The sequence below is a fragment of the Panthera pardus genome, unplaced genomic scaffold (genome assembly GCF_024362965.1).
Source record: "Panthera pardus isolate Hobbes unplaced genomic scaffold, ASM2436296v1 HiC_scaffold_24, whole genome shotgun sequence".
NCBI classification, from domain to species: Eukaryota; Metazoa; Chordata; class Mammalia; order Carnivora; family Felidae; genus Panthera; species Panthera pardus.
Window position 1 is genome coordinate 61457432 of NW_026526810.1, and position 17364 is coordinate 61474795.

The 17364-nt window shown below is 44.9% G+C and overlaps 1 protein-coding gene across 1 annotated transcript in view; it reads left to right on the top strand.

The window, feature by feature from the left end:
- RYR3 (ryanodine receptor 3) overlaps window positions 1-17364 on the top strand; it is a 524284-nt gene that overhangs the window by 266597 nt on the left and 240323 nt on the right. The window contains exons 13-16 of the mRNA XM_053889214.1: window positions 4152-4320; window positions 5668-5803; window positions 8720-8815; window positions 11614-11732. Of these exons, the coding sequence (XP_053745189.1) occupies window positions 4152-4320; window positions 5668-5803; window positions 8720-8815; window positions 11614-11732 (520 nt within the window). The remainder of the gene's footprint in view (window positions 1-4151; window positions 4321-5667; window positions 5804-8719; window positions 8816-11613; window positions 11733-17364) is intronic.

The window sequence follows — 17364 nt, forward strand, 5'->3', positions numbered from 1 at the left end:
TTGTGGTCTCTGTTGTTACGTGGTTATATGTTTATAACAGGTATATCTTCCTGATAAACTGACTCTTCCATAGTTACAGAACATTTCCCTTTTTTCTCTGTGAACATCTTTTATCTTCAAGTCTGTTTTGTAGAGCCACACCAGATGCCTCATATGCAGATTATGGTTACTGTTTGCATGGTGTAAGTTCTTCAGTCCTCTTACTTGCAGCCTGTATCTTTGAATCTATAAAGTGGTCTTATAGAGAGCATACACTGAATTTTTATTTTTATGTGCTCTGACAAGTGTCCTCCTTTTATTGGTGTGTGTAATCCATTTATAGATAATGTAGTTATTCAAATTGTTGGATTTATGCCTGCCATTTTGCTGATTTTTATAGATCTCGTGTTCTTTTTTCCTCTCTTCCTCTCATTGCCTTCTTTTGTGTTACATAGATATTTTCTAGTTTACCATTTTAATTTCTTTAAGGTTTTTTGGTTTGTTTGTTTTTATTTGGCTACTTTTTTGAGTTATATTCCTAGTGGTTGCTCTAGGAAACTCACTCTGTTTTGGGCTTCTAACACTCCACCTCGGATTAATACTAACTTAAGTAAAATAAAGCAACTTTGCTCCAGTATTACTTTCCTCCTCCTTGTGATAATATTATCATGTATATTACATCTCCATATGTTATAAGCCCAGTTTTATCATTATTTTCTTATCCATTTGTGTTTTTTAAAATATAAGAACAAAAGAGAAATGAATATGTTTATACCATATTTTATATTTACCTGCACAATTACCTTTACCAGTGCTCTTTATTCCTAGATGTGGATTCTGCTTACTGTCTGGTGTCATTTTATTTCAGCCTGAAGGGCTTCCCTTAGTCTTTCTTAGAAGGCAAGCCTGGTTGTCTTGTAAATATTTCTTACAAGTATTTGCTGATGGAACTGCTTGTGGGCTAGATGACCCATTCAGAGTTCAGGCAGTTTTAGGTCTGTCCTGGATTTTGCTTTCTGCTTGTACAAAACCTCATATTCGGCCAGAGATGAGTAGGTAACTAGGTCCCTCTCCAGTACCTCCTGAGCACATGTGTGGCCTTGCTCATTGTCTACCCCACCTTGTTAGAACTTCTTTGGTCTGAAGCTGGAAGAAAGCATGGAAACAGCCTCAGACTGAAACACCATAGACTCCTACTGTTCTTACTGAGGCTCATTATTTAATAAATCAGTCAATCAGTCGATCAGTCTCAATTTATTGTATGGCTTTGGTCAATTTCCAGAGTCCTAAAACAATTGTTTGAGATGATTTACCCCAAGTTTATCATTATTTTGTGGGAGAGAGGATTTCCTGAGCTCCTCACTCAGCTGTTCTGGATGTTTCCCCTTCAATGCGGGACATTCTGGATTCTCCAAGCCCTAAGATTTTTTTTTTTTTTTTTGGAAGAAAGGAGGACTACTGAAAAACCCATGCAGCAGCGAAGGGGGCTGCAAAAGCCATAGCACTTGAAATTTTCAAGAGCTGGAAAATGAAGGATAAAAAATCATTTGTGAGTAAGTTTCTCCTCTCCTGTCTCTTTTGAGAAACCAACAGAACATGCTGTGTACAGTGGAAGCCAGAAGGACAGGGGGTGGCCTTCTGGGAAAAAACACATTAAAGTTAAATTAATAGGGAAGGAAGAAGAAAGAACAATGAGGAAGAAAGGTTGGCGTTGGCTTGTGCTGTCTCATCATCCTCTGGTCAGTTGCTGGGAGCTGTCCAATAGGACAGATGAACAATGTGAGGGGTGAGGGAGTCTCAGAAATCCTGCTGACGGGAAGATATTGCCCAGCTGTCCTGAGTTTAACCTTATGATCGAAACAATACATAAATAGTTGTGTTATGGTAATAGTATGGTAAATATTCAGAATCCCTGGGATTGTACTTGAATTAAACAAAAGAAGTCCTTGGAAAGATCTGAGAAGGTAGTGGGGCAGTGGCTGAAGTAGGGAGTGAAAGATGGCTGGGATAAAGTAGGTACCATTGTAGTTAGTTCTGAATGGAGACATCATCTTGTCCCTATCCTTCTTGGTACATCTGGGCCTCCTCCCTAAGGTTCTGGAGTAGAACATGAGCGCCCTGAAGCCATTCAGAGGTCATGTCTGTTTCCCCACTGCCAGGCATGTGGTATGTGCTCTGTTTTGAGGGAAGGGGGGGATCTGCCTTAGTCCAGCGGAAGACTATTATATTGAGGTGTCTTGAAAGGACAAGATAAAGCAATCGAATGTTGAGAACCCACTGAAAAAATTAGACCCAGAAGGACCCTGGCAACAGTAGATTGTACCTTTCCTATTTTCCAGGGGGAAAGTGAAGCCCAAGAGGCTTAGAAGCAGGCACTCCAGATAGCACATGTTCATGGCATTGACTATAACTTGGGTTTCCCAACCCCTGTAAGTTGCCCTTTCAAACTACAAAATGCCAGCAAACCTCTTGTATGTTTTCATCTTTATTTTAATCACACACTTTTTACTGAACTGGTGTCATTGTTTCTAGTAGAATTAAAATGTTTTTATAAAGGGGGGCAGGTGGGGCTAGGGGACTCTGCAACTGGACCAAACATACTGGGGAGACTATGTTCATTTTTCTCTGAATCTAGAACTGGGAAGTCATTCCCAATTAGGTTTTGTAGTCTCAAACCTTCACCTCATGTCCTCACAGCAGGTATACTATAATATCTCAGATAGTCATTAGCATTCCTTGAGCACCTCCACGGTCCAGAGCACACACTCATGAGAAGGATCTCCCTGCCTGTAATCCACTGGTGTTCTGTCCTTACTGCATGCATTTGTCATTTTTTTTTATGTTTGTTTGTTTTGAGACAGGGGGTGGCAGGCGGGGGGGGGGGGGGGACGGGGAAGAGAGAGAGAGAGAGAGAGCTAGAGAGAGAGAATATCCCAACCAAGCTCCATGATGTCAGTGTAGAGCCCAGTGTGGGGCTTGAACCCATGAACCATGAGATCATGACCTGAGCTGAAGTCAGATGCTTAGCCCACTGAGACACCCAGGCGCCCCAACACTTGTCATTTTTATGTACAAAATTGGAATTGTCACTTCATAAGCTGAGGGCTCTTAGGGCTTATTAAGCCTTTGCTTCAGGCCTAGATAACAGTCTTTTCTTAGCATGTGTCCAGGTTAATATATAACTAAGTTCACTGTAAATTCAAGGAGAAGTCCTTAGAAATTGACCCAAGGAAAAGCCATGACATTATTTATACATTCCACCAATTCTCAGTCCCCTGGGGCCATGATGCATTTACACGGGGGCTGGCTCCATTTCCCCCTTCCTCTTTTTTAGCCTTTACCTTCCAGAAGGCTCACCAGTGTACCTGCCAAGGACATGGGAAAATGAGGGCTTATTTTGCCATCTGTGGAGGTTTGTGGTCTCTCTGCATTGACAGGATTTAATAACAAGACTTTTTGAAAAATTATGACAGAGTCAGAAACACAGATTCAGGATAGAAGGATCACAACAGAGAAAGAGCGATGGTGGGGAGGGTAACACTGAGGAGGGAGAGGGACATGAAGACAGAAGGAGAGAAGGATGTCACAAGATGGGGGCGGGGTTGTTGAGAATGAGGACAGAGCGCACACAGAGGAAGTCCGAAGGAGATAACAAATGAGGAAGGGGGAGCTGGTGTGTGAGTGCACATGCATAAAACCTATAAGAGAAAAACACATGCAGAGTCATGAAAAATGTGCAGAAAGATACATGGAGAGAGAAGACAAAAATACAGATGGAGGGAGAGACCCAGTGATAGAAGCCCTTCCGCCCCTATGTTTAACCTATTCCAAGAAGAATCTGTGATAGTTCCAAACAACCATGAGTGAATAAGTTTATGATTTTTAAATCTGTTTTTACTTTTAAAAATGAAAAAGTGTGGCAGACGGCCACAGGTCATTTCCCTTTATTTATGAAATGGCCTGAAAATCGAAGCAGGTGTTTTCTTCCGTTGTCTGTTGGTTGGCAACCGCCAGTTTGTGGTCATTCCCTGAGTGACTGCTGCAGGAAGCCGTGCGCTGCGCCCCATGTGGGGCAGGTAAGAGCCAGGATCTGGCGGGTGCTTGTCAGGGACGCTGCCTGAAGGCCCGTGTCTGAGCCACGTCCATGTCCGTGTCCGTCTTGTGTTCTTTAGTGGAAACAATCGTACGGCGGCCCCCATCACCCTGCCGATAGAAGAGGTCCTGCAGACCTTACAGGACCTGATCGCCTACTTCCAGCCCCCGGAGGAGGAGATGCAACACGAAGACAAACAGAACAAGCTCCGCTCACTTAAGAACAGACAGAATCTTTTCAAGGAAGAAGTAAGTCTAGAAAATTGAACATCGCGATTCTCTTTGCGTCCGCCGCTAAAACATCCCTGTGATTGCACTTGAGCCTTGTGTGCATGCATGCACGTAGTTATGAAAGAACAAGAAAGGAAGGAAGCTGGGAAGAAAAGGATTAAATAGAAGCCAACCTTCCCTGTCCACCCCACCGGGTTACACTACCAATGTACGTTGTAACCGTGCACATTGGCACACTCAAACCAAACTGTATTTGAGAGCTTTGTTGCCACAGTGCATGTGTGTATCCCAAATCTATTGTTACTAAATCTCAACTATTAGAGCATGCCATTGGCTGTGATTCCCAAATTTTGGAAGATGTCAGAATTACCTAGAAACCTGTTTGAAAAAATACACATGGCCAGGTTCTGCCACTTTGGAAATGACTGAAGAGCTGGTTTGAAAGGTAACAAGTAAAGAGCCAGGTCTGACTTAGAACCTGAGCATCTGAGTCACCAGAGATGGGATCTGGATGCAAGGAAAAACAAACCTGGGACTTGGCGGGGGCTCTGGCTTGGGTTCTGCCTCTGTCCTTGGTTAGGCGGGACCTTAGGTCACATGCCTTCTTTGAACACTGACGTGATGATTTGACAGTAAGAGGTCATGGTCGCCCCCCTGAAGGGCCACCATTTCTGGGGACAGGGCTTATCCCTTGGGCATTTCCAAAGTCATTGGCCTGGAATATAAGACTGGCCCTGCTCAGTCTTCTGATCGAAGCAGACTGGCTTTGGGGACATTACGCCTGAAAGGCTACTGAAACTGTATGTCTTTAAGAACAACTAGGCACAGATGTTTTCACTGGGCGGCGTAGTATTGTAATGTAGAAGAAAAGTAGTTAAAAATCCACTTTGATTTTATTGTCTCTTAATCCTACCCTTTTGCCAGGGGGAGAGGGAGGAAGCAAGCTTGGTTTTCTTTGTGCATCTGAATGGAACTTCCTGAACTCACTTGACATTTGACAGGAAAATAAGAACTATATGTAGGGCTGTTTCTGGGTGAGTCAGAACCATTTCCCACCAGACACAGAGCAAGCTTTTGTGAGAGTCATTCACGCTCCCTCTTGTGATAGGTCCTTAGATTGAGATAATCACACGGGGGCAAACCCGCCACGAGGAAACCGCTAACTCATGCTCCAAATGGATGCCGCATGTGTCTCAGAGGCATAAGAATGTGTACATTGTGTTTTTAGGGGGAAAAAAAGATCGTGAAGGTCTGTTAGCACATTAGCATTACGAGCTTTAAAAGGTGAATGACGTGGGAGGGAAAAGAACAAAAGGCTCCTGCTTTCTCAGGGGCTTTCACTCTTTCCCCCACTCTCCTTCGCAGGGAATGTTGGCCCTTGTGTTAAACTGCATCGATCGCTTAAACATCTACAACAGCGTGGCGCACTTTGCAGGAATTGCAAGGGAGGAGAGTGGCATGGCTTGGAAAGAGATCCTGCGCCTGCTATACAAACTGCTGGGTAAGCACACCCCTGGAGCCTCTCCCTGGGAGGATTTCCAAGGGTGTCTGTGCAAGATCGCCGATCCGGCCTCACTCCTTGGACACCTTTTGTTAACCGGCTGATTCCAGCCCAGCACTGTTCATTCTGTTCGCCAGCAACTTAGTGTACTTTCCACACTTAGAGCAAGAAGGCAGCAGCGAGTGGAAGGGGATTGTGATCAGCCCTGCCTAAACTACCTGTACAACCTTTGACGGTCATTACTCTCTCCGAACCTCAGTCCCTCCTCTTTATTTTTTTTAATAGTTTATTTATTTATTTAGAGAGCACGCATGCACGGGAGGGGCAGAGAGAGAGAACACACATGTGCACACAGGCACATGGGAGGGAGAGAGGGAGGGAGAAAATCCCAAGCAGGCTGCTTGCTGTCAGTGCAGAACCTGACCTGGGGCTCAATCCTAGGAACTGTGAGATCATGACGTGAGCCAGAAACCAAGAGACACTTAACCGACTGAGCCACCCGGGTGCCCCCAGTCCTTCCTCTTTAAAATGAGGGGTTGCATCTGTGTGGCTCAGTCAGTTAAGTGTCTGACTTCAGCTCAGGTCATGATCTTGTGGTTTGTGAGTTCAGGCCCTGCATCGGGCTCTGTGCTGACAGCTCAGAGCCTGGAGCCTGCTTCAGATTCTGTGTGTCCCTCTCTCTTTCTGCCTCTTCCCCACTCACACTCTGTCTCTCTCTCCTTCAAAAGTAAATATTTAAAAATTTTTTTTTAACATTTTATTTATTTTTGAGACCGAGAGAGACAGAGCATGAACAGGGGAGGGCCAGAGAGAGGGAGACACAGAATCTGAAGCAGGCCCCGGGCTCCGAGCTGACAGCACAGAGCCCGACGCGGGGCTCGAACTCACAGACCGCGAGATCGTGACTTGAGCCGAAGACGGCCGCTTAACCGACTGACCCACCCAGGGGCCCCTAAAAAAATTTTTTTAAATAAAATGAGGGAACAAGACTAGAATATGTTTGCAGTGCGTTCCACTTTTAGACTCGGGCACTTGCACTTGAAGGACAGTCACTCTTTTCAGCTCCCTGACCTGTCCCTGGCCTCTTGTTGGTTGGTCGTGATTCCTGCCACTTTGGCCTGTTCATTATTTCATTTGGGTGAGTGGGGGGGAAGGGAGACAAAGGCGGGGAGTAAGGAGGTTCAGCGCCCAGCCTTTCCTGTCACAACACCAGTGGGGGTGATGTCCTGGGGCCTGCTCTAACCAGTGCCACCACAGGGCCCAGCCAGCAAGCTACAGGAGGAAGGCAGTGGAAGACAGTATCCGCCTGAAAGGGAAGGTAGCCACCGGTAGTTGCTTGGAGATGGTGACAAGGCAGCATTTGGGGGTTTGCTCAGAAGTGTATGTCCCATAAGAGAAAGTCCATAGAAAGTTGAGCAGGCCAGAGGGGAACCAGCAACGTCAGGTTGGACCCATTCTCGATGTCGAGGGTCAGGCTGATTGGACTACCACCATTCTGTGTGACATTGTGAAGTCCCTTCCAACTCTCATACTTTGTACCGGTATGCTCAAACTCAACAGCAATTATACAAAAACAAGCAGTTATTGAGCTTTTCTGCCAAACAGTAGAATATCTTTTTGATCTGCCCAACAACACCTTCAGGGATAGGCACTGTTAACCGTTTAGTCATGAATCCGAAGAAACTGATGCTCACAAAGTCGTAACGTACCCAAGGTCATACATGTAGTATGGGAAGGAATTACGGTGTGAGGCCGCCTGACTCCAGCACCCTGTGCTTAACCCCTTTGCTGCTGCAGACCTGAAAGTGGTTTGGGGGGTCAGACTCAATCCAGCCCTCCTCTGACCGTGGAGGTACAAAGCAGAGGTCCTCAGGAAGACTTTTCCTTCATCCAGGTATCTTTGAAGCATCTGTGAAACCTGTCTTTGAAAACCAACAGCATGAAGAGCATGGGACCAGTGGTTTAGGTGGATTCATTGCAGAGGCCTGTGGAGGGAAGGTTGCTTGGTCTAGTTTGGTGAAAATCTCCTGGCAGCATATTCTCTCCCACCCTTACCAATGTTCTCTACCAGTGGTTCTCAAGTTGGAGCAGGCATCAGAATCAGCTGGAGGGCTGGTTAAAACAGTCTCATCCCCAGAGTTTCTGAATCCTTAGATCTGGGATAAGGCCAGAGAATTTGCATTTCTAACAAGTTCTCAGGTGAAGCATTCTGGCCTCCACAGACCATACTTTGGGAACCCTCGTCATATGCTGATGTGTTTTAGGTATTTTAGAGTTTCCTGTTTTGCAGTTATTGGCCTGTTCGTTTGTTTTTAAAATATTTTTTTAATGTTTATTTTTTGAGAGAGAGAGTGAGCAGGGGAGGGGCAGAGAGAGAGGGAGACACAAAATCCGAAGCAGGCTCCAGGCTCTGAGCTGTCAGCACAGTGCCCAAGGCGGGGCTCAAACTCACCAACGGTGAGATCATGACCTGAGCTGAAGTCGGACACTCAACGGACTGAGCCACCCAGGCACCCTTGCATGTTAGTTTCACCTACCTTTCCAGCTGTTTCACTGGGATGCCTCCCTTTAGCATTGAAAAATAGCAACTCTGTAGCTGGGTTTAAGAAGACAGTGCAAAGAATGGAGTTCTTAAACCAGTAACCAACCAGGTATCTGCTGCTGTGTTCCCACTGCTCTGTTCCCAGCAAGTAGACAGGTGCTTGGTACATAGATTCTCTGGAATAGTTGAGTGAATGGTAGATTTTCACTTTGCTAAGTATAGGAACAACTGTATCAAAGGGCTTGGAAGGGGAAGATGGTTACACACAGTTCCTTTCAGTTGCTAAGCAGATGCTGTGCTTAACAGTTTCCCAAGTTCTTATGCCCATCCTCCTGCCCTTTAACCTACATGTTCCAATGTGTCCTTGTTTGCAGCTGCTCTCATTCGTGGAAACAGAAACAACTGTGCTCAATTCTCTAATAACCTTGATTGGCTAATCAGCAAATTGGATAGACTAGAATCTTCCTCAGGTAAGTGTTCACAGGAAACCACTGAAGAAGGTGGGATTTTTTCTTTCTGGAAAAAAAATAAATAAATAAAAGTTGTATCTTTGAATAATTCTGTTTTCCCACTGAGGTGTAAGCAATCCTCAAGTGATTACTTCGACAAAGAGAAGGTCCTGAATCTTCCTGGTGTTGCTGTGACTTTATTTAACCACTCTAATCCAGACTTCAGTGATTTCCTTTTCTGTTTCACTTTTCACTTTGTGTGTTTATCTCCATCCCCTGGATCCTTTCATTGCCCCCCACCCAGGCAGTGGTCTCCTACCTGCTGCATGCAGTTCTTTTTCCTTGGGTTTCTACACCCTCTCTGAACATGCTTATCCTGTTGTGGTTAGAAGCAGACTGAAGGATGACATGGGATAGGAGGAAATGATGGTCCTCTGTCCCGCTAAGTCACCCTTGACATCTATCTATAATGCTTCCTGATGACTCACAGAGAATTTGAGCCAAGAGAATGGTTGTTGTTGGTAAGTTAAGTAACTGGGCTGTGAAGCTCAACCATTGGCTTCCTCAGCGATGAGAGAACATGACAGCTGCAGACCCCTCTCTGAAAAGCTAAAAGGTTTTGAAGCTGTTTTCATTGTCCAGAGGTGGCCTGAACTTGGACAGGCCAAAGGAAGGCTCCCCTAAGGTCTATCCACCTACACCTATGTATTCTCAAGCCCCTGTTTTTTCTTCAGTGCCTCCTCCATGGGCCATGTTACATTTCATAATAATTTATGAAAACCTTGAGAAAACCGGAACCAAGGGGAGTGTTTTCAATAAAACCAATAAAGATACTGGCCAACTACTTCCCTTATATTTTCATCATGGTGTGTTACCCTTGTAGGTGCCAGGTTGCAGGGGCACCAGTCAGTGTTTCTTAAGCCTTCCCTTCACAGAGAAAACCATCCAGTGTGCTGAGTAAAGAGGCAAAGATAAACTTTATTTAGTGAGTTTATAGTTTGCTTGATACACCAGTACATCTAAAATGAAAATACTTTCTGGGGTGGTTCCTAGAAAAACTCTTAGGCGAGGAACACTCACAATATTTTCTTTCTTTCTTTCTTTCTTTTATTTATTTATTTATTTATTTAATATATGAAATTTATTGTCAAATTGGTTTCCATACAACACCCAGTGCTCATCCCAAAAGGTGCCCTCCTCAATACCCATCACCCACCCTCCCCTCCCTCCCACCCCCCATCAACCCTCAGTTTGTTCTCAGTTTTTAAGAGTCTCTTATGCTTTGGCTCTCTCCCACTCTAACCTCTTTTTTTTTTTTTTCCTTCCCCTGCCCCATGGGTTTCTGTTAAGTTTCTCAGGATCCACATAAGAGTGAAACCATATGGTATCTGTCTTTCTCTGTATGGCTTATTTCACTTAGCATCACACTCTCCAGTTCCATCCACGTTGCTACAAAAGGCCATATTTCATTCTTTCTCATTGCCACATAGTACTCCATTGTGTCTATAAACCACAATTTCTTTATCCATTCATCAGTTGATGGACATTTAGGCTCTTTCCATATTTGGCTATTGTTGAGAGTGCTGCCACAAACATTGAGTTACAAGTGCCCCTATGCATCAGTACTCCTGTATCCCTTGGATAAATTCCTAGCAGTGCTATTGCTGGGTCATAGGGTAGGTCTATTTTTAATTTTCTGAGGAACCTCCACACTGCTTTCCAGAGCGGCTGCACCAATTTGCATTCCCACCAACAGTGCAAGAGGGTTCCCGTTTCTCCACATCCTCTCCAGCATCTATAGTCTCCTGATTTGTTCATTTTGGCCACTCTGACTGACGTGGGGTGATATCTGAGTGTGGTTTTGATTTGTATTTCCCTGATATGGAGTGACGTTGAACATCTTTTCATGTGCCTGTTGGCCATCCGGATGTCTTCTTTAGAGAAGTGTCTATTCATGTTTTCTGCCCATTTCTTCACTGGGTTATTTGTTTTTCGGGTGTGGAGTTTGGCGAGCTCTTTATAGATTTTGGGTACTAGCCCTTTGTCCGATACGTCATTTGCAAATATCTTTTCCCATTCCGTTGGTTGCCTTTTAGTTTTGTTGGTTTCACAATATTTTCTAAATTACTTGAAGGACCTCTAGAATTGATACTAAACTGGGCATCCGCCATTTTAATTAAGTATTGCTTGGTCTGACCAAGTGAAGAATTCCATTTTACTGCTGCTCCTCTACAATTTTTTCTTTTTTTAACTGAAGTGTAACCAACATACAGTATTCTGTTAGTTTCAGGTGTACAATATAGTGATTCAGCAATTCTGTAAATTACCCAGTGTTCATCATAAGTGTGCTCTTAATCCCCTTGACCTGATTTCACCCATCCCCCACCCACCTCCCCTCTGGTAACCACCAGTTTGTTCTCTGTATTTGAGTCTGTTCTGTCTCTTGTTTTCTTTGTTTCATTTCTTAAATTCCACACATGGGTGCAATCATATAGTATTTGTCGTTCTCTGACGTACTTGCTGCTTCTCTATGTCTTGACATAGAAGGATCATGTCTTTGTCTAAGAAAGAGGAAGGTGAGGTTAGTGCCTAAGGAAATATCCTCTCTAAATCACAGACTTCTTAGGCCCCAGAGGCTCCTGAAGTCTACCAGAGATGGCTGCAGTCTTTCTTCTGGCTGGAAATATTTAATACATTCAAGGAGCTGATAATATTCTGTCCCCTCAGGATGGTCCTTTCACTTATAATTCAGGTTTCCGAAGTACGGTCGGTTCTGCAGGTTTTTTAACATCCACACGATTTTTGTGGCATTTATACAGGTATCTTGGAAGTTTTGCACTGCATCTTGACTGAAAGCCCGGAAGCCTTAAATCTGATAGCAGAGGGTCACATCAAGTCTATCATCTCCCTGTTGGATAAGCATGGGCGGAATCACAAGGTGGGTGTCAGAAAGAAGAACCCAAACAGGGATGGACTTCTCCTGCTGCTTAATCACCAGTGTGTGTTACTGAGAGCATGTTAACTAGTCTCTTTCTTGGCTCTGATTTGAGGGTAGGGAAAAGAAAAACACCTTGGGAAACGGAGGTTCTGAAAGACACTTCCTGCCCTAGGAGCACACTCCAAGACAAACTGTCACACTGGGTTTTAGAGGTCCTCTCTCTCTTTCCACCAGCTTCACAAGCCCAGCTCATCCATCACCTTCAGCCCTGAACATGGAGCCGACTGCATAAGGTGCTGGGCTGGGATGAGTGCAAGACCTACCCTGGGGTCTAGGAACTTAGTAGTGGAACAGCTAATACCAAGCTGTAGAAAGAAGATACACAAAAATCAGATCAAAATAGCATAGAAAGTCTTGGCAACTGGCTTGTTATTAAATGAAATCAGATTTACCCTGAGTCGCACCAAGCGAAGGAAGTGAATCTACTTTTTTGCTCATGAGCAAGCAAGAGCACAGATACAAAACAGCTGTGTGCTTTGGGGCCTCGTTTATATCATCTGCGCAATGGAGACAGTGCTACCTCATTTGCTAAGGTAGAAAGCTCCATCAGTTTTTTAGGGGTCTTAAAGTTCTGTCATCTCTGTTTTTACGGAATCATGTGTTGAAGACACCGATTTGCAGGGAAAGTCTATTAAAATATGTTTTTTCCCGACTCTTCAACATCAGCCCCGTGGTTGGGGAGCTCCTGCCCTAATTAGTGAGCAGGCAGGTACCCCAAGGCCGAGAGGGTGTATTTCAAGAGCAGATGACATGAGCGGCCGCAGTTGTGCTCCTGCAGCGACGAAAACTCAGCTTGGTCACTGGCCCTCTGTGTTCCCCATCATTGGGGGGCGCTGCTTATTTGAGACACGTTTCAGGGTGTCCAGGAGAATAAGCCTCTGCAGCATTGCTTAGCTGTGCCTTCCTTAGGAAGCAGAAAAGCCATGGTCCTTAGCATCTGTGAAATTGCTTGGCAAAGAAGAGAAAGAAATATGTGGGGCCTGGAATTGCTTTCCCAAATGGGGTAAATGAAAAGCAGGCATGAGGCTCCAGCATCAGACCAGCGTCTGTATGCTCCGACATGTTCTCTCCTGTCAGCAAAGCATAATAAGAGTAATTGATAAGCACCCAGGAAACACATGGTCTGGGCCATGAGCTACATGCAGATGTCAGGAAGAGCCCTTTGGCTAGAGAAAAGCTGCTGTTGTTTCGTTGCTCCTGGGTCATCTTTATGGTCAGACCACATAACACACTTCACGAATAACCAGCTTTGTTATGGCTTCTTTCAGCCAAGAGCTACAGAGCATTTAATGGATGTCGCTTGGTGGCGAGTTGATGACTATGCTGCCCATTCCACAGTTGAGAAATCTGAGGCCAGTAAGCTGAAGGACTTTGCTACAAATCACTACCTGCTCTGATAGGTTACCTGAGTGTAGTAGCAGGGCGGTCTTTAATCTTTGGGAGCCAAGGCACTGAGAAATTCCGGCAATGTTGGAAAAGTTCAGGCAGTATGTTACCGGTACATAAAAGCCTCCTCAAGGATATCCCTTTTTTTGTCTCTCGATAGATTTTTGGATGAACGTTGGTTTGCCATGAATTCAGGCCTTCCCTTAGAAATTATCTGGATAACTTTTATTTCCAAAGAGAAATCTGTCTCAAATCATCAATAAAGCTATCACAAATAGAGCTATTTGTGGTAGCTTTATAAAGAATGTGCAGAGTGAAGGCCAGACTTCTGCTGTGACGTTTTCTTTTTGCTTGGAAAATGTCAAGGTAATGTTTTGCTCTCCATGCTGCTCTTTTTTCTCCAGTCGTGGGTTTTCACATGTCTCTGATCTATTCACTTAGTTTTCCGTGAAGATAGTGGCTGAAAATACATAGAAGTAAAAAAAAATGTTTTAATGTTTATTTATTTTTGAGAGAGACCATGTGAGCAGGGGAGGGGCAGAGAGAGAGGGAGACACAGAACCCAAAGCAGGGTCCAGGCTCTGAGCTGTCAGCACAGAGGGCGATGCGGGACCCAAACCCATGAACCGCGAGATCATGGCCCGAGCCAAAGATGGACACTTAACTGACTGAGCCACCCAAGTACTCGAGAAAATACATAGAATTTTAGAAGCACAAAGCACCTCACAGCTCTCCCAATAATAGCAACAGCAATTATGACGACGACAATAGCTAACATTTGTGCATTTGACAAATGCAAGGTGCTGTCCTCCACATTCCCGTGCATTTTCTTTGTCCTCAGTATGACCCCATGACGTAGCATTGTTATTTCCACTTGTCGGTGGCAGAAACAAGGCTGAGACGTGGGCCCTGACATGTTAAGTCACGTGCCAGAGGCCACACAACTCGTTCACGACAGCCCAGGACCAGACTTTGAGTCTCCCCCCTCAGCATTTAATATTCTTTCCAGTGTTTCTCAAACTGCCGTCTGTGAACATGTTCTTTGGGGTCCACGTGTTCCGGGAGAATATTTTTAATTGCACGTTCTTATTTTTATAGTTCTCTAAAAACAAAACTGCACAGTGAAGAATTCATAATTAGAAGGCATTTTTAGACCAGTAAAGGTTTCTGAGACTGGAGTTTGCACTCCCCCGTGGGCCCATCTGTGGTCTTCAGGGTCGTGACATTTTTCTTTAAAAAAAAAAAAAGGTTTGTACATCTCATGGGTTTGATGAACCCCTTTTTGTACTGTTCCAGCTCTAATCACAGGTTTAGTACGGGAGTAGATACAGTGGTGGCAGTAATTAATGCAGCCTCTAAGATTTTTCACTTGTTAGCTCTCTCCCTGACGTGGAAAGCATTGCCACTCATCTAAAGCATGATCCAATGGAGGTCAGAAAGTTCGAGGGAAAGAACACAATCTCTGGAGTGAAAAGACCATTCTCCGAATGCTCTCTGCCCCTCGACCTCTCAGTGCCTTGACTCGTGCTGAAATCTCCACATCTCCTCACTTCTTGGTTTTCCAGCACCCATGAAAAATTCTGTCTGCCCTTCAAAACTTATTCAAATGCCACTCCTCCATGAAGTTTTCTTTTTTTTTTTTAATGTCTAGAGAGAGAGCAAGTGAGAGAATGTGAGCAGGGGAGGGGCAGAGAGACGAGGGGAGAGAGAGAGGGAAAGAGAGAGAGAATCCCAAGCAGACTCCACACTGTCAGTGCAGAGCCCGACGTGGCGCTTAAACCCACAAACCGTGAGATCGTGACCGGAGCCGGAATCGAGAGCCTGACGTTCCACCATCTGAGCCACTCAGGTGCCCCGAGGAAACTTTCTCTGATACCAGTTGGATGTGATCTCCTCTCCTCCATCCTACCACTAGCCCTCCATTCCTTGGTGGTTCTGCTTCACCTATCACTGTAGTCATGTTTGCACATAGATTGCTCTCACAGACTCTACATTCCTTCAGGGCAGGGACCAACTTTTCATTCCTCACAGTGCCAAGCTCATACATTACACATAGCAGGCACTTAATACGTGTTTGTTGAGGGTGTCCTAAATGAGTAAAAGCAATGAATGGAGCCAGAATACATTCCCATCTCACCTTGGATGGAAGCTCACCCATATGGACGGGACTTGTCTCATCCAACAGATGGCTGGCTTATCAGAGCTAAGAAACACACTATGTCAGTAGCACTGGTTTTCTTGTTTGGTGAAAAGAACAATTGGAACATTTTAAGTCGCCCTCTAATTTTCCCATCTAATAATAAAAATAAAATCTGCCCTTTTTACTTGCCCCCAAGCCTGTCTTACTCCAAACCTCCTCAGTAGTCACAAATATGTTTTATTTTTATGAGGATTTCGAGCCCCCAATGAGAAAAATATATGGTAAAATGTAACAACTTTGGTCCCAAAAAAGTAGACACCAGAATTGGAGGTTTGGCCTGGGTTACGGGGAAGACAGAACACAGGGAAGCATACCATTAACTCCCACGTAGTTGCTATAGTAGCTCCATGAAATTATCTCTGAGCCCCCGGGCAGCCAAGGCAATAGAGAAGCCTTTCTAGAAACCCAGTTCGCCTCTGCAGCAAGAAAAAAAAAATCTGTTCCTCAGGGGCTTCAAAAATCTTCATTTTTCAAATACAGGGCTCAATAAGAAGAATCACAGAATAAGTACCATTAGCATTTTTACAGCTTTTATACAGAATAATTGCATTTTAGCATGGAGCTGTTTTTATAGATATAAGCTGAAGGGCAAAATGCAACAGCCAACTGATGTTTCCATGGATATACGATAGGTGTTTATTTTTGAAGGAGAATTTCCACATAAGCCTCTGTTTGGGGGTAGAGACTAGTGGAAATAAAAAGCAGACAGAGAGGATCTTGAATGAAATGTGGGGTCTGAAAAGGAGGACAGCCAGAAGCCAATGACCTCCACAACACGAGCCAGGGACAGTCTCTAGTTGGGCCAGTGTATAGATTAGAGAAGCCTAACTCCTATGACAGCCCAGATTCTTACTAGGAAGATGTATCTTTGCTCCCATCACCACCCTAGGCCAGTCAGTGGGAGGGCTTCAGGCTGTGTGGCCACTCAGGGGAGACACGAGTTCCTTCCATCTCAAGGCTTTGCAGAAGGCAGTGTGCTTTACTCCTTGTGTTCAAATGAAGACTCTCAGCTGGTGAGTCTGGTGTGGGGAGCAGTGGAGGGGAGCAGAGGAAGTGGTCCTAAACACCTGCATTTCTGGCAAGTTGCTAGGTGATGTCCTTGTCATCTTCCCCGGGACCCCTACTTCTGGCTGGGAGGAGAGTGTGAGTGCGCAGAGGACTGTGTAGAAGATTTTTAGGGACCAGGCCTGAAAGCCATGTAGGTCATGTCCATCCGCTTTCCATTGCCCACAACTCAGTCACATGACCCCACAAACTGCCGGGTAGGCTGGGAAGTGGGGCCTCTGTGGGCTGTGGAGTAGAAGGAATTGGAGCTTGGTGACTGCTCGTTCGTGCCTGCCACATCTAGCCACATTTCTCAGAGGCCACGAAGATACTCCCTCTCCCTAAGTACAGATGACCCCCAGGCACAATGCTTGTGGGTCCCCTGTGGTGGGCTGGCCTTGTCTACGTTCCCGTCACCTTGACAGGAACCCACTTAAACCTTTTCAGATAGGCAGTCTGGCCACGTTGCCCTGTTTTACCCCAAGAAAGGCCTGCTAAAACAAAGCCTAAACAAGTCAGCCCCGTTGCTTTCTGGCATTGTTTATTTATAAGTGAGACATTATATTAGGCAGGTCCTTCTCACAGAGCCTTTTTTCTCCTTGCTCTTCCTGCTGGATGGGAATTAAGCTCTGCTGTCCCTCTAGCTATGACAGCAAGGCTCCCGCAGCCGTCACTCAAAGGCAAAACCGATGAAAATGTCTGATAGGCTGGATGATAAGTATTTAATTTCTTGGCCATCTGTGGCTCTTTCCTTAGAATGAGAAATTATCCTCTGGATTTCTAGTTCCACAGTCGATATGTTTCACAGAGTGGGAATGGTAAGAGTTCTCCATTAAACTGCCTTTGGGATTCTTTTCTGCTTGTCCCATAAATGTGCTTTGTATTTATCTGGAACGAAATTGACATTCAGGGAGTCAGGTAGAAAATTGGTTTGTGAGAATT